We start from the raw sequence: 25,123 nt of genomic DNA, 5'->3' as shown, positions 1-25,123 counted from the left end.
TTCCTTTTGTTCATATTATGTAGCTATTTTATTTGTGGTTACCAAGGGGATTACATTTAACATCCTGTCTGTGCCAAAGATCAGCCTGTGGCATAAACTTAAGGCCTTCTCAGGTCTTTTCTGAACCTTTGCCTTTCTGTGGGTGTGCACAGTCACTTTCTGATTTTCCTCATATATGCAGCTGCTTTTGAGTATCCTTAGTCTTTAATGTCTGGCTTCCAAAACAGCAAAAATGGGAAAATGAAGGGGCTGGGTGCCAGCCCTTTAAATCCCCTGGTAGTCACTCAGCCAGAAGGGGAGGGACTTTCAACAATTGTGGAAGGAGCGACAATAATAGCTGCCTATGTCTTTGTCTGCACCTATGGAATCATCAACAGCCATCGGTAATCAGAGCATAGATCCCTAATATTTGGAGAACAGGGTGGTTTTTCCCCACACTGACTCCCAAGCTCTGTGCAAGCTGCTCCTGGAACTCTTGCAAAGATGCCTGCCATGAGTCTGGGAATATAGGATGGGTAGCTGCCACTAACAACTGAAATTGACTGAAATTAACCACAATGTACAGTCCAAGCCTTCCACTAGAAGTTGTAAGCCTTCAGTAGACTCCAGATTTCCAAAATACTTAGACAGTTTCTGCCGGTGCAGTTATTGCCTGGTGGAGAGGTGGATTCTGATGTTTCCTATTCCACCATCTCCCCAGAATCTTCTGCATTAAATTTTTAAACTTAGGGAGAACTGACATCTTTCTGATGTTGAGTTGTCCTTTTCAACAACAGAGATATATTTCCATTTATTGAAGTTTCCTTTTGGGTTTTTTCTAGAGAGTTTTAAAACTTTCTTTATGTAGTTTGGACACATTTCCTGTTAAGCTTATTTCTAAATATTTAATTCTTGTTGGTATTGTAAATGTGTTTTGTCCTTCAACTGGTATTGTTTTTTTAAGAAATCGGTTTTTATAGGTTAATTTTATATCTTACTAACTTACCAAATTCTTTTATTGTTTGAGTTCATTTTATTATGAGTTATCTAGGGTTTCCCAAGTATATACTATCATATTATCTACAAATAGAGATAATATTGCTTCTTTACGTATTCCTGTGCTGCTAATTGGTTTATCTGATTGCACTGGCAGGTACCCCTAATAAAATACTGAGTGTATTGGGGATCATAGACATCCTTTCCTTATTCCTCATCTTGTTGAAACTGTCTCTACTCTGTCTTCATTAAGTTGCTAGCTTTAGTATTGAAATATATGTATGTTTTACCATTTAGGAAAGTATTCATCAAGTTTTATTTTCTCGTGTTTTTGTTAGTCATGATGTTAAAAATTGTCAGATGATTTTTTTTTTTAGCATCTCTGGAGACAATCATGATTTTTTCCCTTTTAGATTTATTAAGATGGTATATTAATAGATTTCTTAATATTAAACCAGCCTTAATTTCTGGAACAAACTCCCTTTGATGTTAGTTTCTCTTTTTTGTTTCTTTGTTAAAGGTGGGGGTTTATGTAGCTCTTGGTCTGTAATTTTTTCTTTTTGGGAGGGGTGGGTGGATAGGTAATGTTTCAGGCTTAGGCATTAGTGTTAACCTTGTTCCTAAAAAGGATTAAGACATTTTCTTTGGTGTTTGATCCTCTGGGACAAATATGGTGCTGTAGTACCATAATGTCTTTGAAGACTTGGTAGAATTCCCCTGTTAACACGTCCAGGCTTGGTGCCCTTTTCTGGGACAGTTCTTGGATAGCTTTATCTGTTTCTTCTACAGAAATTAGCCTGTTTAAGCTCTATCTCTAATGTAGTCAATTTTTATAATCTGTATTTTTATAAGGAATTCTATATGTTTTCAAACTTATTTACACAGGTATATAAAAGTTTTTCTTCATAATTTTTTTTTTCTATTTCATTGCTTATTTTCCCTTTGTTGTTTCTTATTTTGTACATGTGCTATCTTCCTTTCTCAGTCAACTAGTGCTTTGTATATTTTATTTTTTTATTGTGGTTTGTGTATTTTTTATTGTAAGATATACATAAAATTTACCATTTTAACTTTCAAAGCATACAGTTCAGTGTAATTTTATAATTAGGATTTTGACTTATTGGATCAACTGTTTTCCTATTTTTCTACCTCATTAATTTCTGCTTTTATATTTACTTTCTGTGTTTTTTGCCATTCAAAAAGTTTTTACAGTTTTATTGTTTAAAGTACATAAAGTTTACCCATTTAAATAATATACAACTTGATGACTTATGATAATTGTATATAGTTGTATAACCATCACCACAATAAAAATACAACTGTTCCATCCCTCTAAAAGTTTCCCCATGTCTTTTGTTTTGTCTTGTTTTTGAGACAGAGTCTTGCTGTGTCACCTGGGCTGAAGTACAGTGAGGTAATCATAGTTCACTGCAGCCTCAAACTCCTGGGCTGGAGTGATTCTTCTGCGTCAGCCTCTGGATTCTCTGGGACTACAGGCCCACACCACTATGCCCAGCTAATTTTCTACTTTTTGTAGAGACTGGGTCTCACTCTTGCTCAGGCTGGTCTTGAACTCTTGGCCTCAGATAATCCTCCCACCTCATGTCTTTTTGTAGTTGACCTCTTCCCCTGATCCCCAGCCTTAAGGCAACCACTTTTCTCCATGTTGTTGCATGTGTCAGTAGTTCATCACTTTTTACTGCTGATTAATGTTTATTGTATGAATATAATGTGATTTGTCTATCCATTCTCCTGTGGATGGACAAATATTTGAGTTGTTTTTAGTTTGGGTCTGTTATGAATAATGCTGCTGTGAGCATTTATGTATAAGTCTTTCTGTAGAAATATGTTCTTATTTCTCCTGAGTACATACCCAGAAATGGGATTGCTGAGTCATATGGTAAGTACATATTTAATTTTATAACATACAGAAATACTGGTTTCCAAAGTGGAAACACTTTCCAGAATGTTTTCATTCCGTGTAGCAATGTATGAGAATTCCATTTGTTTCACATTCTTACACTTGTTATTGTAGATCTTTTTAATTTTGAAATATTAATTAAGGAGGTACATTGTTTGTTTGTTTGTTTTTTTTAACATAGATATCTTGTGTAATGCTTAAGTCAGGGCTTTTGGTGTGCCCATCACCAGAGTAGTGTTTATTGTACCCAACAGGTAAGTTTTTATCCCACACCCACCTTCCCCTCTTCTTGATGTCTCATGTCCTTTATATCACTTTGTGCACATGTGTACCCATCAGTTAGCTTCCACTCATTAGTAAGAACTTATGGTATTTGGTCTTCTATTCCTGAGATACTTCATTTAGGATCATGGTCTCTAGTTCCATCCAAGTTGCTGCAAATGACATTATTTCATTTTTTATGGCTGAGTAATACTCCATGGTGTAGACACACACACACACACCCCTACCACATTTTCTTTATCTTCTCATAAATTGAAGGGCACTTAGGTTGATTCCACATCTTTACAATTGTGAATTGTGCTGCAATAAACATCCAAGTGCAGGTGTCTTTTTGATAAAATGACTTCATTTCTTTTGGGCAGATAACCAACAGTGGGATTGGGTAAATATTTATTTTTTATTTGCATATAGGTATTCAGTTTTTCCAGCACCATTTGTTGACTGTTTTTTCCCCCATTGAATTATCTTGGTACCTTTGTTGAAAATTAATTGACCATATAGGTATGGGTCTGTTTCTTGATTCTCTATTCTGTTTTATTGATCTGTATGTCTTAGCTTCACATCAGCATCACACCATCTTGTTTACTGTAGCTTTATAGTAAGTTTGGTTCAGGTAGTGCAAGTCTTCTAGCTTCTTTTTTGTCTAAATTCTTTTGGTTCTTCTAGGTCTGTCTTTTTTTTTTTTTTTTTTTTTAATGCCAGTCAAATTTAGTAGGTCTGTCTTTCAATGTAAATTTTAAAATCAGCTTGTCACTTTTTTCTAAAAAGCTTATAAAAATTTTTATTGGGATTGAATTTGTAGGCTTGAGGAAAATTGTTATCTTAAGAGTTTTGAGTGTTTCAATCCATGAATATCTCACATCTCTCCATTTATTTACATCTCCTTTAGTTTCTTTCATCAGTGTTTTGTAGCTTTCATTATATACATCATGCTCATCTTTTGTTAAATTTTATTCCTAAGTATTTTGTGTTACTATATATGGAGGTTTTCTTTAAATTTACTTTTTAAGTGTTCATTGCTAGCATATAGAAATATAGTTAATTGGCTTTTTATGTATTTATCTTGAATCCTGTGACCTTGCTGAACTCACATATTTTCTAATAGCTGCTCTGTTGATTTCTTAGAGATCATGTTATATACCTTGGACTTTCTTTTAGTTTATTTTGTTCATTTTGTTTTTGAGATAGGAATTTGATTCTAATGATTATTCTTTCATTTTTATTGGGAAGAGTATTTAGTGCTGAGAATTTTCTCCCATCACTGCTTTAAATGTATCCCATAGATTATGATGTATAGTGTTTTAGTTATTTTTTTTTTTTGAATGCTCTAATTTCACTTTGTATTTTCCTTTTTACCCAAGAGTTGTTTAACAGAAGATACCTTAGTTTGTTAAGTCTGCCGTAACCAAACACCACAGATTGGGTGATTTAAACAACAGAAATTTATTTTCTTGCACTTCTGGAGGCTAGAAGTCAGAGGTTAAGTTACAGAATGATTTAGTTTTTCCTGAGGCCTCTGTCCTTCGCTTGCAGATAGCTGCCTTCTCACTGTATTCTCACATGGCCTTTTCTCTGTATGCTTGCATCCCTGGTGTCTCTGCTTTTTATAAGGACACCAGTCATATTGGATCAGGGGCCACCCATATGACCTCATTTAACCTTAATTACCTCTTTAAAGGCCTTATCTCTAAATGCAGTCATATTCTAAAATACTGGGGGTTGAGACTTCAATATGAATTTTGAAGTGATGTGTTTTAGTTTATAACACAAGGTTTTTGAATTTCCAAGTGGGAGAGCCTTTTTAAAAATTTTGTTGTTAATTTCTAGTTTTATTGCATTATGATCACAAAGTATTGTTTGTTTTATTTCTACTTTATGGAACATATTAATGTTTCTTTGTAATCTAATACATCAAGGCCAGGACTTGTGCGACAAGTGAGGCACCCAGGGTGCAAAATTTGAGATACTCTCTTGCTGACCCTGCACTTGCAGGAGTCTTAGAATGAATGTCTCCTTCAGTTTTGCATTCTGGGCACTGCACTCAGCCTTATGTTAATAGTATATGCCCCAGTCACAGCCTTATATTAATAGTATATGATTAATTTTTGTGAGTGTTACATAGTATGTGGAAAGTATTCAATTATAAGAGTCTAAAGTTTGATATATATTCATAATATCTACCTTATTAACTATGATGTTTAGGTCTTCTGTGGACTTATGTTTTGTCCACTTGATCTGTCTTGTACAAAGAATGATCTATTAAAGTCTCCTATTTTTAGTAAGTTTTTTATTTATGACTATTTATAGTTTTTGCTTCACAAAGGTGACTGTTACTTGGTACAATATAACAATTTTCATAACAATTATATTTTAATTATGAATTGTAATTTTAGTATGAAAAATGCTTTTTGTAATTTAACCTTTTTTAACTTGAATTTTACATTGTCTAATATCATCACTACCCCTGTTTTCTTACAGTTTCCATTTGCATAGTATACTTTTATCCTCTTATTTTTGAATTTTCAGAATCACTTTGTTTTGTAAACCTGTGTTTTGTATATATCATATAGTTGGGTCTTGCTTTATGAGCCAAATTGGAGATCTTTTTATTTTAATAAATAATGGAGCAGTTAAGTCCATCGACATGTGTTGAGCCCCTGCTTATTGCAAAGACTTGCAGGTAGGAGCATGAGCGACCACTTGCCAGAATTTGTATTTTTTCCTTCATTTTATTTTCAGTTTTGAAATTTGGGCATTTCAGTCTTCCAGTTATGCTAAGGGTGTGTTTTTGTGTGGCTTTGTTTGTTCTCCTTACTTTTCTGTATTGTTTTTGCAGAATATGTGTATAACACAGAGCTAGACATCTGCTGTTGTCTTCAGCAGCTGGAAGTTCTTTGTATCTGCCTTTTAATTCTAATATCTTAGTGACTTCTTTAATTATATAGATTAAAGCTGAAAGGCTTTTAAAAATCATATTCATTAAGTTGTAGGTTATGTTTTGAGACAAAGTTCTTGATTCACATTAAGTAGTTCTTGATACAGAACTACTTCAGGCAGAGGTATATGTATTATTTACTTACGTCAGGTTAGATGAACTATAAATTTAAATTGTTAGTGGCTATGATTCTAGAATCATAAATCTGTAATGGATTTTGAGAGCCAGTCTTGCCCATCCCTTTGCTTTTAGATGGGTACATTTTTTTTAAATATTCAGGACAGGCAGGTATTTTTTGTTTGTTTGTTTGTTTGTTTGTTTATCTCTCCTTGACAATTTCCAGAAAGAGGGGAGAGACCCTCCCAGGAACCCCATTCTAATGTTTAGCCTATTATGGTCCCACATTTTGGCCAGATAGAATCTTTTCTGTTAGAATTTAAGCCTGTTTCTCCTGCTTTGGGCTTCTGTTGCCATAGTGATAAAATGTTCAGCATTCTGTCATTACTTGAAGATAATAATGAACTTGACCGTTAGGTTTTTTTGGGTTTTTTTTTTTGCTATATAAAACAGCTTTCAATCCTTTAGCTTTTCTTTAGTATAAATAATTTTTTATTGTATTAATCACTTTGCTAATTTTTCTTTGATTTCTCTACAGTTTCTCCAGATCATTTATAATGTATAATTGACCCCAGCTTTATTTTAAAATAAGGACTTAGTAATCAATGTAAAATCTAGCAGGAGTAATTCACAAGATTTGTATGACTTACTACATTATTATTTTTTTGTTTTTTACAATTGTGTTGCGTTTTTTTCCCCATGGCAATTCTGATTTAGTGATTTATAAGCCCAGCTGCATCAACCAAGTCTGTTTTGATTATTCATTAAAGTAATAATTGCAGCTTCTGTTATTAGATTCTATGATAATTCAGAGACTTATCTGTGGAGAAAAAGGTCTTGCTAAGGAAATGAAAAGCATAAATCATGTAAAGCAGAAGTATCCATTAATATACAACCAACAAATATCTATGATAGGTAGATATTAATCTACTTCATATTAATCACTGCCTTGGCAGATGCTTTAAATTATTATATACTAGTCTTTTGTCTTCATTAAAGTGTTTTTTTCACCACTAGTATATTACTGTGCCAAGAGAAATAAAATTATTTTCATGAAAGTGTTTTGTATTTCAAAAGGGTGTCCCATTGCACATTTACTAAACTCATAAAGATGGTAAAGTTAGCTACAAATTAAAAACATGTAAGAATTACAGGAATTTAAGTGTAATAAAGTATGTAGTCAACTTTTGGTTACAACAGCAACCCAACTCCAACTAATGCAAACCAAAAAGGGAACTTTATTGGTTGACCTATGTTGTGGAAAGGACAGGGGTTATGCTGGTCTCATGGACACACTGATCTAGGAATGCAAATGTGATCAGATAAGAGTGGCATCCTCCTTCCTCCTCTCTCCCTCTTCCTTTCTTCTCCTTTTCTTTCTCCTGTGTCTGCTTCTTTCCTGCCACTTTCTCTTTGAGGCCAAGACCATATGTTGAGACTAAAGAAAACAGAATTCTTACTTGCCAACTCACATTAGAAAAATCTGGAGAAAGGTTTGGGTCTGGTTCACATGCCCATCCCTGGGCCTATCACTGTGGCCATGGGGATCAGTCTTTCGAGCTCAGCCGAGGTTATGTGCCTATTTCTCCCTGTGGGAGAAGGCAGTGGGTGATAAGCAGTTTATATCAGAAGTGAGAGGAGATATATGCAAGGGAAAAGGAACTTAATCATTTAAGATACCTGTAGTAAATTTATCTTTTGCATAGCTTAAAGCCAGAGCTCTGTTTTCCATTTGGGGCTTTCTGATTTTTTTCTTAAGGTTTTTATAAACATTTTGATTTCATCAGTTTGGATTTGTTTGCTGCCTATAGTGGATATTTGCTTTTTTTTAAAAAAAAAAAAAAAACAGAAACCAACTATCATTTAATATATCTGCCTTTCTATTTATACTCATCTTAAGAAGAATCATGTTGGTTATTTGGACGTGTTCTCTCCCAGAATTTGGACTAGGAAGTAGGGTATGGAAGGCTATGTGGCAGCATTTGAAGGACCAGGCAGTTCTTGTAGCATGTCTTTGCCTCTGATTCCTGTCAATTATTGTATCCTGGTTTTGGCTCGCTAGTTCTCTTTTGATTCAGTAAGCTGTTATATTCTTCCAGGAAAGTCCCTTTTTGCTAATAATGGGCAGAGTCAATTTCTAATGCTCGTAAGAACTGTGCTTGTTCAGAAAGTTGGCATAACAAGGCCACTGTCATTCTCAAGACACTTGTTTTAGGAATCTTTGACAATAGAGAAATCGCAAATACAACTTATGTTGCTTCCCCGTGGTTAATAGAGATTCACATTAAATGAAGCTAAGAGGTGTTATACCAGAGCCTTTGCTGCCCAATATGGTATTACTGGTAACATATAGCTATTTAAATCTAAATTAAATTAACTAAAATTTAAAAAATTGAAAATTCAATTCCTCAGATGCACTAGCCACATTTCAAATGTGCAATAGCAGCAGTAGCTAGTGGCTGTCATTGGATGGCATGGATTATAGAATATTTCTCTCATCGAAGAAAGCTCTATCAGGCAGTGCTGTTGGACTATAAACTTCTTAAGGTAGGGATTCTGTCTTTGTTATTCTCTGATGTATCTACAATACTTAGAACTGGGCTCAGCATTTATAGGCACTCAGTAAATATTTGTTGAATGTGGAAATAGCACATATCAGCTGCCTACCACAGGAAACCTAGACCATGATCATCACAGTTGGCTACTCTGTACTTTTAAGCTACTCTGGAACAGCTCCATCTTAATATTATTCCAAAGTTTCCATTTGAACATTTCCATAGCTGCATTCTCGGTTGTACCCTAGCCCTCCAGTTTGCCTACTATTTCTATTTCCATAATTACTCTTAAAGTATAAAGTACTTGATCCCATAGTTTCTTATTCCCCAACCTTCTCATCCTTCACCTTCTGATTTTTCCCCACCTCCTTGTATTAAAGCTGTCCTTTTAACAATTTCCACCATAACTTCTGGAATCCCTATTCTATTACCAATAATTTTTTTGTGATCTCAACATTTTTTTGAAAACACCCTCACTGAAACTCTCTCCTGGTAGCATGTAACCTGGCAATTTTTTAAGTTAAAATTATTCTTCTTTCTCTCTCCTACAACAGGGGACCAAGAAGGGAAATCATTTGTAAACCCTACTTTTTCCAGACCATTGTTTGACTAACTGGTTAAGATGATTTTTCCTTTGATATTTGTTGCATCCAGTTTATACCTGCCTTTTTAACTCTTTCAGTTAATGACCTACAGGGTATTTCTCGGCAGTCACTGAGTACTTGGATAGTTGGCTCAACTTTTTTCTATTTTCTATCCCTTGCCATCATTCTTAGTGACTATATATCCATATTGTTGAACTGTTTAACACCTTGGCCTTATAGTTTATTTTATCTTCATTCTGTCCTCCTTTGTCTTTATTACACTTTAGCATCCTGTACACCTAGCCACACCTTGGACCTTGTCATCTTAGAACCAATCACTTCAAAAACATAAATTTCTTTCTCTTATCTATTCTGCTTTAGCTGAAGATATTAAAACTGTTAGTGCTTGTACTTCTCTTTTTCTTCCAATCTGTTAACCTGCCTCCCTTGCTTCGTTTTCAACTTGGAAACTGTCTATTGCTCAGCTGTGCTCTCACTTGTACATGAATGAAGGCTCCTGGATATGAATGTTTTCAACTCTTGCCAGCTTAGAATTTCTATATCTTTATCCATTCTCTTCTCCCTATTTTAGTGAAAATATCCTTTTCCTTTTTTACTTCCAAAGTGAGCAGTGCTCTTAATCCCATCTCCTCTGTTTCCTCTAAGGTCTTCCTTCATCATTTATACTCTTCTTCACCTATATCTTTCATTTCTCTATCTCAGACTCTTATTTTGCCTTCTAGGTCCAGTTCAAATTGTATCTCTTGGCCGGGCGCAGTGACTCACGCCTGTAGTCCCAGCACTTGGGGAGGCCGAGGTGGGAGGATCCCTTGAGGCCTGGAGTTGACAACCAGCCTGTACAACATAGTGAGACTCTGTCTCTTAAAAAAAACAATTAGCTGGGGGTGGTGGCACACATCTGTAGTCCTAGCTACTCGGGAGACTGAGCGGGGAGGATCACTAAACCCAGCAGTTGAAGGCTGCAGTGAGCTATGATCGTGCCATTGTACTCTAGCCTGGACAACAGAGCGAGACGCTGTCTCTTAAAAGAACAAAACAACAAACTGCATCTCTTTCACATAGCTTTTACTGATCCCCTAATGAAAATTAATCACTTTCTTCTGTACTTTGTACTTCTATTATAAGGCTTATTCTCTTTTGACTTGTGATATACCTTGACTATTCAAAAACCTAATCAAAAGAGATACTATATTCATAAATCTACAGCACTGTCTTTTGAAACTCTTTTGTTCAAAAAGGTAGATTTAAGACCATTGATCTTATTCCTAAATCTTGATGATATCAAAGTTAATTTTATTTATGTTAAATTCCATTATTTCATGGAATCCTAAATGTTATGATCTTAAATCATGGACTGATTTTCTCTCGAAGAAAAATATTAATTTTAGGTTCTAACCCAATACTGCTTCAGCAAAGTTAACTGAAGAAAGCCTTGTAAATCGTCTCCTGTAGTCTACCATAATGGTGTTCTTATACCTTTCATATCATACTTGGTTTCTTTTTCCTATCCTTTCATATTTTGATGATATTCAGATACTATTTACTATTGTTTCTTTGGCTTCAGTTTTTGTATGTAGGGCACTATTGTTTTTCTTTGTATTTATGTAACTTATATAGAAAGCATTCAGGCCATGGATGCTTTCTTAACCAAGTCTTGTTTCTTACTGATTTACCAAGTACATCCAAATTCTTAACCTGAGCTAGGATATACTTGGGGCCTAAGTTTTCTAACTCTGGACCTGAGCTAGTACCCACAATGTTCTCTCCTCTACTTTCATCTTCATGATTTTGTGGATAGAAATCTTCATTAACTCAGTAACCCAAAAGCACCAAGTTAGTAATATCCATAAACGTTTAGTGGAGGATGTACACAGAAAATTTGAGAGAGTAATTATGTAGCTAGAATTATGAAATAAGAATGTGACTGGTACTGACAAAGGAGCAAAAGGAAAAGGACTGGACTTCTTTAGATCCATTGTTTCTGGTGTTTGTATGTAAACATATCAGGATGCAATGGGCCGTATCTTCAGGTTTCTTCCATGTTGTCCAATCATCTTAAACATTTAAACATCTAATCCATGATTTGGGTTCATTCTGTCCATCAACAAATATTTATTGAATTCTTACCATACTTAAAGCACAGCCCTAGGCTCTTGAGAGTGTTGTCCCGGTAAACACGATCTAATTGGGCAGATAAGACATGCTAACAATGCCAAGCTATAAGTAATAAGTGCCAAGTAAATTATATTTGAAATAAGTGAAGAATTTAAAAAGGGGGCGGAGGGGTGTTCAGGGGCCTATCCTGCCAAACCTGATTGGTATAACATCTCTTCTGCATGAGGTTAGTCATTTGGTCACCAGAGCTGCTCTGCATTTTAAGGCTGAAGATGTATCATTCCCTTTGAAGAGGATGCAAATCGTGTCGTGTTCATTCATCTCAGTGATGAAAAGCTCATAAGATATTTTATAGAATACAGGATGGTATGTCCTGTCTTAGATAGTTTTCTTTTAAATCTGTATCCTTATAGAATGAAAGTGAAGTAGCAGTGTGTCTGAAAGCATTTTCTAAATTGTAGAATACTGTGTGGATGTAAGTTGGCCTCTCCTAAAATTGGATTACTTTCTGATACCTTAGCAACACATTCTGTACTTCCTCACCAAAGGCTGCTTGTTCAGGCTATTCTCTGTTTATCAAAATCCTACTTGTTAGGTTTTTATACACGTAATATTCTATAGTCCCCCTGAACAGACTTAATTTCTCATCCTCTCTGTGCCTATAATTTGTAGATTTCCCTATTGCAAAAGCTGTGATTTGTGTTACATTTTCAGTGTATGTGAACATAGCCTGGCTGCCTGAAGTCAGTCTTTTTGGTTATCAACCAGTTTGCATAGCACAGTGCCCGGTGGCAAACAGGCATTCAGTAAAATGATTGTCTAATTCAGTGAAATAAATGACCTATGAATTTCTAATAATGTCCTTTGTATTGGGTTGTGATTTTTAGGTTAAAACTTCAGCAACAAATTATGAGTATTGAAAATGCAGAGAAAGAAAAAAATGAAAATTCTGACCTAAAACAGGTATGATTTTAGCAAGCATTTTGTTTTTAAATACTTTAAATCTGTGTCTTGCACATTTTTTAAAAATTTGCGATCAGTATTTAGAGGATCTAATTACCACAATTGATAACATACTGATGAGGTTATATGTAAAGATAAAATAACTAAACCTCTATGCTTTGCTTTAGTAAGCTTCTTTTGCTAACTGCTGTTATTCGTAAGATATGTGTATGGTGTGGCTCATGATAAATTTTTTAAAATCATGGTTAGAAGGGCAGTATTTGGATATTCTGAATTTATAAAATCGATTAGAAAGATCGTCCAGGTTTTAAGTTACACGTGTGATTGATTTGTAACTTGATGTTTATTCCATGCGGTAATTCTTGCTACAGCCCTATGAAATCTGAGTGTTGTATTTATGGAAGGAAATTTATATTTTAAGTAAAGTTATTTGGATTCAGGGAAGATTTGTATAAGATTGGGCAAAACATGGAAGAGTGTCCTTTTCTGAATTCTATTTTCTTTTTTGTTTTCTTGGTTTTTTTCCCCCCTATAAATTATGAAGTAGTAAGAATTCCATTTTTAGAATTTATGCTTGCATGCTAGCTGGTACTGCTTTGCATGTGTTAAGGTTTCTAAGTCTTAAGTAGATGGGCATAATGTTTGATACCCGGAGTGAAGTTATCTAGTATCATTGGCATTGGGCTTTGTGTCATCCTGTGGATATGGAGAGGTATTAAGCTCTTTGAAGGCTGCTTGTTCAGGCAGCTATAATACAGATTTAATATTTGCCACTCCAGGTAAAAATAAAGTGTGACTAGTTCTCTATGGAGAAATTCATTCTAAAACAGAAATCTGAGACATAGCATTTTACTTTATTCTGCTAACAGTTACTCTGTGGACTTTCAGAGTCCTATCTTAATTTGACTTTGCTACCATCAGGAAGTAATGGGATTATTTTCCATTTATTTAACTTATTGTATAAGAACCTAGTTTCTTTTTATCCTTGAATCTCATAATGGGTTCTTTTGATCCCTGTTCCCTTAACTGTCTTTGCTCCATAATGTCTCCCAGAGAATGGCTAAGAAAGGTAAAAGGAAGTGAAAGAAAAATGAGGACTCTTAATAACTGGCAAAATATTTTGTGGGGGAAGTAGATATAATTGTCCCAAATGAAGATTATTTGGATATAATTTAGAAGCAGTGTAAATCTTTCTAGCCTGTTAATCTGTAACTAGATAATTACCCACTTTTCATGAGAAAGAGTACTCCCAGATAAAGGTAAATTGGGATGGAGAAAAAGACTTGAGTGACATTATGTGGTTTGATAAATGGCTCTAGAGGCAAAGGAATTCCTAGCATTGATTAGATTTCTCCGAGCATCTTTCTTCTAACCAGCACTGGACACAGAATGCTTGGAAACCATTTAAAAACAATGAGAGTGATCCTTCCCATATTTACAATGAACATTTTGACTGCTCAGAGAGCAGAACTCCTGGAAGGTTGCTGATCTCAGGGTATGTGGGAAGGGGAGAACAGATTTCCTTAGCTGCTTTCTTAGCTGACTTGCTTTTAAAGTCTGTTTTTTCCTAGGAGGCTAAGGGGGAAGGCTTGAGTGAAAGGAGACTAAATCATTGGATTCTCCTTTTTCATCTCCCTGCTTTCTTCCTCAGAACCCTCTTCCCCCTCCCAGTACCTCTTCTGGCCCACATATTTTGGGAAAGGAGGAAGGGAACTCGGTGACTGAGGGACACAGTTCTTGCTGGTCTCTGGTTATAATAATAAGTGACCCTAGCTGGTGCTATTTATTTTAGGGGCAGCCTCAGGGCATACCAGCTGGTTGGGGCATTTTCGAGGGAGAGATGCTTAGTAACTTCTGTGTCTCCCGTGCCTTACTGCGTTTGTTTAGTGGCCTTATGTTTCTCCTCTTTCTTCTCTTTTAAGCAAATCAGTCGTTTGCAGATCCAAGTGAACTCGCTCACACAGTCAGAGAATGACTTGCTGAATTCAAACCAAATGCTGAAGGAAATGGTGGAGAGGTTAAAACAAGAATGCCGAAATTTAAGAAGCCAAGCTGAGAGAGCACAACTAGAAGTTGAAAAGTAGAGTTTGTTCTTTTTTATGTACAAACTATTTTTTCTTTTTTCTATATGGTATATAACTTTAGTCGTGATTCTAATGGTGAATGTGTTTTAGGAACTAGTTACAAACACCCTTTGATAACATACAAGATCTTAGGTAGTGTACTGTATATAAAATGGACTTTATGGACTCTTGAATTGTTAAAAACATAAAATTAAGACATATTAAAACTGTGTTTGAGCCAGGCGTGGTGGCTCAGGCCTATAATCCTAGCACTCTAAGAAGGCTGAGGCAGTAGGATCACTTGAGGCCAGGAGTTTGAGGCCAGGACTTTGAGACCAGCCAGCACAGCAAGACCTGGTCTCTACAAAATACAAAACTTACCCAGGTGTGGTGGCACATGTCTGTAGTTCCAGCTACTCGGGGAGGCTGAGGCAGGAGGATTGCTTGAGCCCAGGAGTTGGAGGTTGCAGTGAGGTATAATGGCACCATTGCGCTCTAGTCAGGGTGATAGAGTGAGGCCTTGTCTAAAAAAATAAAAAAAATTCTGCCTGAGCATAGTATTCTGAAAACTCTCAAAGAAAAACTTTTTTATTAATTGAGTAAACTAAATCTAAACCGTTCTTCTGAGTGTCATAGAACAGAGTGGTTTTTGTTTTGTTTTAGATGTATAACGCTTTCTAGAATTAGAAATCATCTCTTGGATTTTCCCTTTGAACAACTAATTTGTTTATTTTTTTTGGTCTTGACATTTTTTAGTAGTAGGTGGTGTACTAAGCTGATCGGGAAAAAATGATTTTAATGATGTTGAAGATCTTATATTTTCTGGAAAAATTTGTTTAGGTGTGGTAGGACACTACTGTTTTATATTTGCTTTGTCTTTATAACATGTTGGTACTGTTATGTCATTAAATGTCCAATTTCAAATCAAAAGTTTAGTTTATTATATCTCAAACAAGAAGCAGTACAATTAATCAAAGTATGTGTCTAAACTATTGGCACAGTTTTGTCATTTAACAATAGCTTGTTTATGCCAGCAGCGAAGAAGCCTGGAGAGCAAGTGGTGATGGAATTGTGAAAGGCATTTTGCACAGCTTGTTGAGAATTGAATATTTTTTCTTGTAAGAAGTGGTCCAAAGTCTGGAAGCAGTGGTAGTCAGTTGGTGCAAGGTCTGGTGAATATGGTGGATGACAGTTTCTAAGTCCAGTCTCTATAGTTTGAGCAGCATTGTTTGTGTGCTGTGTGGTCAAGCGTTGTCTTGCAAGAGGATTGGCCTGCCACTATTGACCAATCTCAGCTGTTTAATCGTAAGCATCCTCATCATGTCGTCCAGTTGATTGTGATAGACATCCACTGTAATCGATTGACTAGGTTTTATGAAGAAGCTGCAGTGAATAATACCAGCACTGGATCACCACACAGACATCTTTAGCTTTTTTTTGATGAATATTTGTTTTTGGACTGTGTTTCAGCATTTTATCTTTATCCAGTCATTGTGTTGAGTGCTTGTGATTGTCAAAAAGAATCTATTTTTTTTATCACACATAACAATACAGTGTAGAAATGGTTTGTCTTTATGTCATGACAGCAAAGAAAGGCAAGGTTCAAGACGATTTTTCTTTTGACATTTGTTTAATTTATGTAGTACCCATCTATCCAGCTTCTTTACCTTGTCGATTTGTTTTAAATGGTCTAATATTATTGGAATAGTCAAACTTTGTTGTTAATTTATGCATAAGTTGAGATGAATTCACTTCCATTACAGTTTTTAGTTTATCATTATCCACCTTGGTCTCAGGTTGTCCACATGGCTCATTCTTAAGATTACAAGTACCAGAAAGGAACTTTTTAAACTATCGACATACTGTGTGTTCATTAGCCACATTCTTTCCAATCATTTTGTTGATATATTGAGCTGTGTTGTATTGGTTATATGATAGAACTCATATTTGAAAAGAATATGAATTTTTGACATATTTATGCTTCTACAAAAATTTTTCTAAAAAATGTGAAAGATAATCACAAGCCAAAATGTGCATTTGAAAGAATGAGGATGTACCTGTACAATAAAAATAAAACAAGAAGTGTCAAAGTGAAATGTCACAGATATTAACTGTCAAAGGAAATCGGTTGGACATTTTATACTTAATAACCTACTATATGTTTTTATTTTAATCTACAAAGTATTTTTTCAAATTTGTTCTTCTGAAGGCGACCATACTATGTACAACTTTTTTTCTTCAGTTCTGTTATTTATATATATATATATATATATATATATAAATTTTTTTTTTTTAGAGATGGGCATCTCTCTCTATTGCCCAGGCTGGAATGCAATGTTACAATCATAGCTCACTGCAACCTTAGGCTCAAGTGATCCTTCTGTCTCAGCCTCCCAAGTAGCTGAGACTACAGGTGTGTGCCACCATGCCAGGCTAATTTTTAAATCTTTTGTAGACATGAAGTCTCTCTATGTTGCCCAGGCTGCTCTTGAACTCTTGGTCTCGGGCTATCCTCCTGCCTTGGCCTCCCAAGGTGCTGGGATTAGAGGTGTGAGCTACCATGCCCAGCCTGTTGTTTCATATTTTAAGGCTTGTCCATGGTTTCATATATGGAGTTGAATTGCAAGAGAAGGAAGTAACCAAGGTATGTATACATAATTTGTTGTGACATTTTAGATGATCCAACTTATTTTTCTTGTATGTTGCAGAAAGAAAATTTGTTTCTTGGAATTCTCAAGTATTTTTTGATTGAAATGAGCTTAAGCATTCTAATGACAGTGGAGCTAGCAAATTTAAATAATTCATCATTGATTTTTGAATATTATTCATGGATTGTATAGAAGAAAATAACTGGACTAGAGGTCAATATAATTTTAGACCCAGCTAAAATATCTAAAATCTATATGACCTTAGGCAAATAATCTAACTTCTCAGGGTTTGTTATTCTCATTTATACTGCCTGTAGTAAGGATACTAAAAATCATATAAAAAATGTAGACTAGCTTTAAAAATGTAAGTTGTTATAATGTTATTTTAAAATATCATTTATATGAATTTTATTCTAGCCAGAAAATATACTGCATTAAGACTTGATTTTTAAGTAACTTTATTAGGTGACATTTTTATAGCTTGATGGTTATCATAGTTCACACCTGGTTATCAAGTGTTTGTCCCGCCATTAACTAGATGTGAGTCCTTAAGCAAGTTAGTTAACTGCCCTAAGCCTCAGTTTCCTCATTTATTAGAAAGACAGAAGTATAAAGGTAACGGAAGTACCTAACTCAGAGGGTTTTTGTGAAGAATAAATGATGTAATACATACACTGTTCTAAAGCCCAGTGCCTGATTCATAGGAGGTGCTTAGTAATGGCAATATTAAACAGTTGGATAGTTAAAGGTGTGGTTAGGCAGATAGAGAGTTTGCTTATACTTATGATATCTATTTAATCCTAATAGTTTATATTGACCTCCTTGCTTTGCATACATTCTTTTGGCAGGACATTGGAAGAGAAACAGATACAGTGGTTGGAAGAAAAGCATAAGCTTCATGAGCGTATCACAGACAGAGAAGAAAAGTATAATCAAGCTAAAGAGAAACTTCAGCGAGCTGCAACTGCCCAGAAAAAGGCAAGGCATTCTTATTAAAATGATTTCTATAGAATAAAACATAATTAACTATTTTAGAAGAAAATGTAGAATAGAAGCAGAAATGTAGAATAGAAGCAGAAATTTTAAAATTTGATATTGAAACATAACATTTTGCTGTCAACCTTGCAGAGATAAATTGGGAAAATCCAAACTGTCTAACAGGTTTGTTTCTAAATTTTGTGTAGAAGTTATTTGTTTAGATCTGACATGTATTGTCCCACAGAAATGGTGTTTTTCAGAGTGATAAAGTTTCCAGGCCAGCCCATGCGAGTCTTACTTTTTCTGTAAATTGTGTGTGATTAGGCGTGTTTCAACTGTGCCTAACTAATATCTATGATGTCGCTTTTGTGGTTAAAAGCCTTTTTTGTTTCTAACTCAGAGCTATGGGATCAAGTATCTCCTTGCCCCAGTGGAGGAACTAGCAGTCTCCCTTCTTCTGAAAGAGCCCTGGGAATTCCCACAGCCTTGATCATTTTTTTAATTTTACCTTTGCAGGCATACTTTTCTTCAGAACCTAAAAACTTTGTTTTCCTAGAAATAGTCCAGGGCATCATGGAAATAATGTAGCTAGATGATTCATCTAAGTCAGTGGCTTACAACTTTTTTTCCTGTTTCAGCAAACCCAAGGAATGTAGCAGGTTCCATCAGTAACCGTGACTCACTGTGGCAGTGCAGTTCTCTTCAACAGGATTGGGGTGTGGGGAGGGGACATGGTGTGTGTGTGTGTGTGTGTGTATTAATATATACATATACATATAAAGTCCCACAAATGATTTGATATGTCTCCATTTGATAAATTCCCATAGTAGTGGCATTGGTTATAGAAAGGAGAGAAACTCTGAGATTAAAGGAAGATATTTCTAGATCTAGGCACCAATATCTTTATATCTGTATGTTTATTGGAAAGGGTAACTATTCACATTTCCATTAGAGAAAATAACTCTAGATTATTCACATATTCTATATTTGGAAACCAAGGACACAGTTCTTAGCCACTTTTTTACATTATTGGATGGAGGTAACTGCAAATGTGACGGACAGTTGGAGTGACGGCACGGGGAGTATAAAAGTCATTACTCCCCTACTTCCTTGGTTTCTGAATATTACTTTTTTCTTCTCATAATGCTAAAACTAGTGTAATATTGAGATTAGAAAAACAGCATTTATTATATGGGAATCCCTTTATACCCAAATATAAATACTTGTTTTTTCCCTGCATATTGTCACTTCTCTTCCTTTCTGTCCACATAAGTACTAAAAAGTGTATGGATATTGATGGGATTTCAGTGAATTTTTTTTATGACTTGTGATGATCTCAGAGCTCCTACTTACGCTTCTTTGTACTGTGTTTGAAGTCTGGAAGCATCTGAAAGTCAGATTTCAGCAAGAAATCACTAAAAATTATAAGTGCTGATTTTATCTTTCATAGAGAAAATTTTAGGTTTTAGGGATAAATATCTTAAGAGATCAGATTCTAATTATTGAGGTTAGTTTGGGTTGACTTCTTTTGGAGCAAAAGTGACATCCAGTGGTGAGAGAGATTATCAACTAATCATAAGTATACCAGAAAGAGGGGAGGAGGTGATATTTTAAAAAACCTACAAAGTAACATTTTATTGGTATTGTGACTGAGGATGAATTTTTTTCCTACTGAAATAGTTGCCAAATTATGGGTGTTAACATAGTAAATATTCATTTCATGTTTTAAAATGTGATTTGTGGATTATGATTTAAGTCACAGGAAATGTTAAACTCAATTCAGTGCATAATTGTGACCTAGAGCTGTCCCATCAGGTGGGACACTGCTCTAGGAGCTTATAATTTTATATCAATTAAAGTGAAAAAACATTGTATGTGACATAGAAATACTATTAAAGAGTATATAATTGTATTTAATTTTAGGACTGGAAGGGATTTTAGCATTCAGATAGCTTTTACAAATTAGGAAACTGAAGTAGTTGGTACCCAAGAGCACTGGACTAGTAAGAATCAAAGTCATGACTAAGATCTACATTTTCCTATTCTCATTCCAGTGCTCTTTTCACAGCACTGATACTTTTTACTTTCCCACTTTCTTTGATTCCAAATACTTTACTGCTTTTCTCTTCTTTACAGCCATGGTCCATATAAGTCTTATTTCCTGTGTCAGAATAATCACTGTAAATTAAGTTAACTCATACCCTTTTCCTATTCAAGTTAAAGATAATGCTTCTATATGAAAACGTTGGCTATAAGATTATAGAAATATAATTCATAAGAGTGCAACAGTTTTTTAGGTTCTTTATTTAAATGACAAAAATCATCACTTTCTTATGCAATAAGACTTAAAACAGTCACATTTATGAACCCTAGGGCAGAAATCATCCTTAAGAGTTACTTTCCTGTGAAAAATTCTTATAACTAGAGAGTAGCAATTTTATTTTTTTCCTCAGGCTGGATAAGATGGCTCACTGCCATCTGAGTGTGTTTATTTAGAACTCCAACCTCCTAGGCACAAAGCTTATGTCATTTCTGGTAAGTGTTTTTTGGTAGGGTCTTTGGCGTAAATGATACTTTGCTGTGTTGATTTGTTTGGAAGGGCTTGACGGGGATCTTGAGCTGGGATGCTCTTCTGTGATTGATGACTTCCCTATATATCTCCCCACCCCCATTGTTGAAGTCTGAGTATGAAGAGAGATCTCTTGAAGTGAGCAAAATGACTTATTTTTCCTTTTGAGGCACTTGAAATGACAACTTGTTATTTTTATTCCAAGATAAATCTCTCTGAAATAATTCTTGGTCAGATACTGTTGTGAATGTTCTCAAAAAAGAGATGAATGATAGTCTTGAAGTTGCAAATACCTTATTGAATATGTTGTGTGGCCTAGATTATGCCACACACTGCGGAGAATATAGAAGCCGTGATTATTCCCTGCTCGTGATGACTATATAATCTCGTTGGAGAAATAAAATAACATGCAAGAAATGCCTAAATAATACTATCAGTCACTCCCAGGTGATTTATATGAATACTGAAGTTTGAGAACCACTGTGCCAGACAGAAAAAACCTGAAGATAGGGAAACCAGTTAGGATGCTATTATAGGAAACTTAAAGTGTAGTAAGCAGTCTGGAATTGGGGCTTGGAATATGGGAATGAAGGTGAAGGGTAACTCCTAGTGGTATTTCTGAAGGGGAAAAAAGTACAGAATAGTGGTAAATGAGGAAGAATAATATGAAGTATTTTAGCTGTGAGAAGCAGAGTTATTAGAATGGAGAACATGTGTATCAGTTGAGTAGAAACAGAAAATACATTTGACTAAACACATCAGATATGAAGTGATGGTAGTGCATTCATGTAGACGTGTTCTAGATACGTAAGTGAAGATATTGTATACGTTAACTAGAGATAATGGAATGTAAAGTGTGAAGATGAGTAATTTGAATTAGAGATGTGTAATTAGAAACTTGAGATTGTGCAGATAATTGAAGAATATAAGAGCCAAGGACTAAGTTTACTCAGAAAGAGGAGCTAGGCGCGGTGGAAGATAGTCATAGTGGTAGGAGTGATATGGTGTTGTGGGAGCCAAGGAAAAAAAAGGTGTCAAAGGTAGATGGTCACTGAACATGATTGTTGAGAAAAGTTCACTGGATTTGACTAGAAGGTGGGGAAAGAGGACTCCCAGTTTTGAGTCTTGTGTCCATATTCTTTTAATCTTTTATTCCTTTGTGTCATAATGCTTGTCACATTAAGAAATCCATTTGACTATCCTGTGATTGTATTGGACTGCTGAAGTGAAAATTAAAATCATTCCTTTCAACCAATTTCCCCTCAGGAAATTCTTTCAGTAGAAGTCATCCTTCCAATCACTTAGGCTTCAAACCTTTGTTTCATCCTGAGAACCGCCTTTTCTCCAAGTCTAGTCAGTCACTGTATTCGTTTCCTAGGGCTGCTGTGACAAATTACCACAAACTGTGTGGCTTAAAAATGACAGAAGTTTATTCTCTCACAGTTCTGGAGCCTAGAAATCCGAAGTCAAGGTGCCAGCAGGGCCATGCTCCTTCCAGAGGCTCTGGGGATGATCTTTTTCCATGCCTGTCTCCTAGCTTCTGGTGGTTGTGGATAATCCTTGGTGTTCTTTGGCTTTTAGACACATCACTCTATTCTCTGCCTCCGTCTTTACATGGTGTCCTCCTTGTGTGTCTGTATCTCTGTGTTGAAATTTCCTTCTTCTTATAGAAGGACACCAGTCACATTGAATTTAGGGCCCACTCTAATCCAGTATAACCTCAACTTGATTACCTCTGCCAAGCCCTGATTTCCAAATAGGGTCACTGTGGGGTGTTTTTCAACACCAGCAATCAGTTCTCAGATCCCACAAGTTAAAGGGCTCAGTCCCACAAGGCTGCCCCCACTTTAGACGCCAGTCGCAAGTCCAAACCACCCGTACTTCTGACCAACTAGCTGACCCCCTCTTCATCTTTGATAATTTTCTAGAATGGCTCACAGAACTCAAGAAAAAATTTACTTATGTTTAGCAGTTTATAATAAAAGATAAAACTCAGGAACAGCCAAATGGAAGAGCTGTATAGGGCAAGGCATGAGGGGTGAGCGTTGGAGAGGTGCGGAGCTTCCACACCCTCTCTGAGTGAGCCACTCTCCCTGAAAATCAATGTGTTCACCAACCCAGTAGCTCTTCGAATCTAGTTGTGCAAGAGTTTTTGTAGAGCTTAATCTCCAGCCCTCTTCTACTCCCTGGATGTCAGGGGAATGGAGCTGAAAACATCCACCATCCATTCACATCATCTTTCTGGTGACCAACCCCCAATCCAAGGATATCGAGGATCCCTACTCTAAGTCACCTTATTGATGTAAACTCAGGTGTGATTGAAAGGGACCTGTTATGAATTACAAAAGACATTCCTATCACTTAGGAAATTCCAAGGGTTTTAAGAGCTCTGTGACAGGAACTGGAGACAAAGAACAAGTCTATTTCTTATTATACCAGAGTTACATTCTAAGGTTCTGGGTGGACATGAATCAAAAATTCATGAAACACTATTCTACCCAGTGCAGTCACCGGGCCTAAGAATTCTTCCTTTATAATGTCTCTCAAATTTCCCACACTCCATTTCTTTTCATTCCTATTACTAATATCCTCGCTCAGACTCTCTTTACTACAAGGTTTCTCTGTATTCATCTCACCAATTTACTCAACAAATTTATTGAGCACCTAATTATGTACCTACTATGTACTCATTCACTGGAATATAGAGGTAAACAAAGACCCAGCACTGTGGAGCTTAGGTTGTAGTGAGTGAGAGACATAAAGTAACAAATATGTCTCAGGTAGAAGTGAGTGCTAAAAGGAAAATTAATGGGAGCAGGTATGCTCTTTTAGATGGGTGGTTAGACAAGTCTTCTCTGATAAGGTAACATCTGAGAGAGACCTGAAGGAAAGGAGAAAGGATCCCATGTTGTGATATGTAGGGTAAGAGTGTTCCAGACAGAAGGAATAGCAAGTACGAGAGAAGAACAGGAATCTGCTTGGTTTGATGAAGGAGCATGAGGAGGCCCAGGGATAAGAACAGAGAGAGGTAGTTGGAGGCCCGAGGATGCAGGCCCTTTGGCTTTCATCCTGAGTGAGGTAGGAACACGCTGGAGGTTTTCGAATTGAGAAATAATATCTGAATTATATTTTAGAAGAATCTCTGTAGCTGTCGTATAGAGGGACAAAAAAAGACTCAGGGAGACCAGTTCTTAGTAATCCAAGGTACAGATCAGGGTGACTTGAAGTAGAGAACTAGTGGTAGCGTCGTGTTCAGATTCTGTATATATTTTAAAGGTAGAGTTTACATGGTTGTAGGGTAGGAAAGAGAGATGAATCAAAGATGACTATGATTTTAAATTGGTAAAATAGACTTCCTATTTACTGACATGGGAAAGACAATGGAGGAACAGGTTTGGGGGTAAAATAAAGATACCTTTTTGGACACGTCAACTTTTTGAGAGGCCCATTAGAGCTCCATGTGGAGATGTTAAGTAGTCAGTTGGATACATGAATCTGGAGTTCCCAGGGGAGGACTGGGTAGAGATGAAGTCTTGGGAGCCATCAGCATATTAATGGTATTTATAGCAATGGGATTAGATAAGGTCAACTGGGAAGTGAAGGAAGGTTGAGAAGAGAACAAGTCTGAGGATTGAGCTTTCCAGAATTCTAAACTTCAGAAGTTGAGAAGATATGGAGGAGACTGAGAAGGAGTAGCCAATATAGTAGCAGAAGAACCAAGAAAGTTCTAGATACCAAGTGCGGAAAATAATGCTTCTGGGAGGGTTAGCTGTATCAAATGACATTGATGGTAAAATGGTAGGAGAGTTCGTAATATGAGGACCAAAAATAGATTTGGCTATGTGGTGATCATTGGTGACCTTGGCCAGAGTTGTTGCTCTAGAGTGGTACGTATGTAAGCCTGATTGAAGTGGAATCAAGGGGAATTGGTTGGATGAGAAAACTTACAGTTTGTCTAAGGAGTTTTGTTGTGGGGGAAGAGCAGATAAATGGGGTAGTAACTAGGGGGAGGGTTGTGGGATCAATGGATTCTTTTTTTCTAAGAAGGGGGAAATTATAGCAGGGTTCAATAGCAAGGGGATAATTGATGCAGAAGAAAGGGGGCAGTTGCAGGAATGATATCCTTTAGTAGCAGATGGGCATGAAATTCAATTCAGAGGTGGAAGGGATAGTGTTTTAGTTCATTTGGGCTGCTATAACAAAATACCATAAACTGGATAGTTTCAGAAACAACAGAAATTTATTTTTCACAGTTCTGGAGGTTGGGAAGTCCAAGACCAAGGCATCAGCAGATTCCATGTCTGGTGAGGACCCACTTTCTGGCTCATAGATGCGCCTTTTAGCCATGTCTTCACATGGTGGAAGAGAACAAATCCCCTCTTGGGCCCAATTTTATA

The 25,123-nt window shown here is 36.0% G+C and overlaps 1 protein-coding gene across 1 annotated transcript in view; it reads left to right on the top strand.

Annotated features, from left to right (window-relative positions):
- The window catches only part of CEP83 (centrosomal protein 83), a 102,141-nt gene that overhangs the window by 66,417 nt on the left and 10,601 nt on the right, over window positions 1–25,123 (top strand). The window contains exons 11-13 of the mRNA XM_069489983.1: window positions 12,393–12,468; window positions 14,391–14,548; window positions 18,028–18,157. Coding sequence (XP_069346084.1) covers window positions 12,393–12,468; window positions 14,391–14,548; window positions 18,028–18,157 — 364 coding nt within the window. The remainder of the gene's footprint in view (window positions 1–12,392; window positions 12,469–14,390; window positions 14,549–18,027; window positions 18,158–25,123) is intronic.

Source organism: Eulemur rufifrons, chromosome 16 (assembly GCF_041146395.1).
Source record: "Eulemur rufifrons isolate Redbay chromosome 16, OSU_ERuf_1, whole genome shotgun sequence".
Classification (NCBI taxonomy): domain Eukaryota; kingdom Metazoa; phylum Chordata; class Mammalia; order Primates; family Lemuridae; genus Eulemur; species Eulemur rufifrons.
The sequence above is the reverse complement of the archived record's forward strand: the minus strand, read 5'-3'. Positions and strand labels throughout refer to the sequence as shown.